This window comes from Eimeria mitis, genomic scaffold, assembly GCF_000499745.2.
Source record: "Eimeria mitis Houghton genomic scaffold, Emh_scaff528, whole genome shotgun sequence".
NCBI classification, from domain to species: domain Eukaryota; phylum Apicomplexa; class Conoidasida; order Eucoccidiorida; family Eimeriidae; genus Eimeria; species Eimeria mitis.
In genome coordinates, this window is record NW_013573559.1 from 1,433 (window position 1) to 1,765 (window position 333).

Below are 333 nucleotides of genomic sequence, written 5' to 3' on the forward strand. Positions count from 1 at the left end.
TCTGCTGCTGTGCTTGGCGGTGTTTCTTGCTTTGTTGCATTTGCTGCTGCTGCTGCAGCTGCTGCTGCAACCCCAGAAGCAGCATCTGCTTCTTCATGAGAGGCAGCAGCAGAAGCTTCCTCTGCTGCAGCTGCAGCAGACGCTTCTGCTGCTGCTGCTGCTGCTGCAGGCGCTTCTGCTGCTGCTGCTGCTGCAGCAGGCGCTTCTGCTGCTGCTGCGCCAAGCGTTCCTGTTGTTGCTGCAGCAGGCGTTTCTGCTGCTGTAGCAGCAGCTATTTCAGCTGCTTCTGCTGCTGCTGCTGCAGCAGATCCCTCTGCTGCTGCTGATGCAGCA

The 333-nt window shown here is 58.9% G+C and overlaps 1 protein-coding gene across 1 annotated transcript in view; it reads right to left on the reverse strand.

Annotated features, from left to right (window-relative positions):
- Positions 1 to 333, reverse strand: part of EMH_0015140 (uncharacterized protein) — a gene marked incomplete at both ends in the record, with an annotated part of 1,864 nt that overhangs the window by 1,050 nt on the left and 481 nt on the right. The window contains one exon of the mRNA XM_013500321.1: positions 1 to 322. Coding sequence (XP_013355775.1) covers positions 1 to 322 — 322 coding nt within the window. The remainder of the gene's footprint in view (positions 323 to 333) is intronic.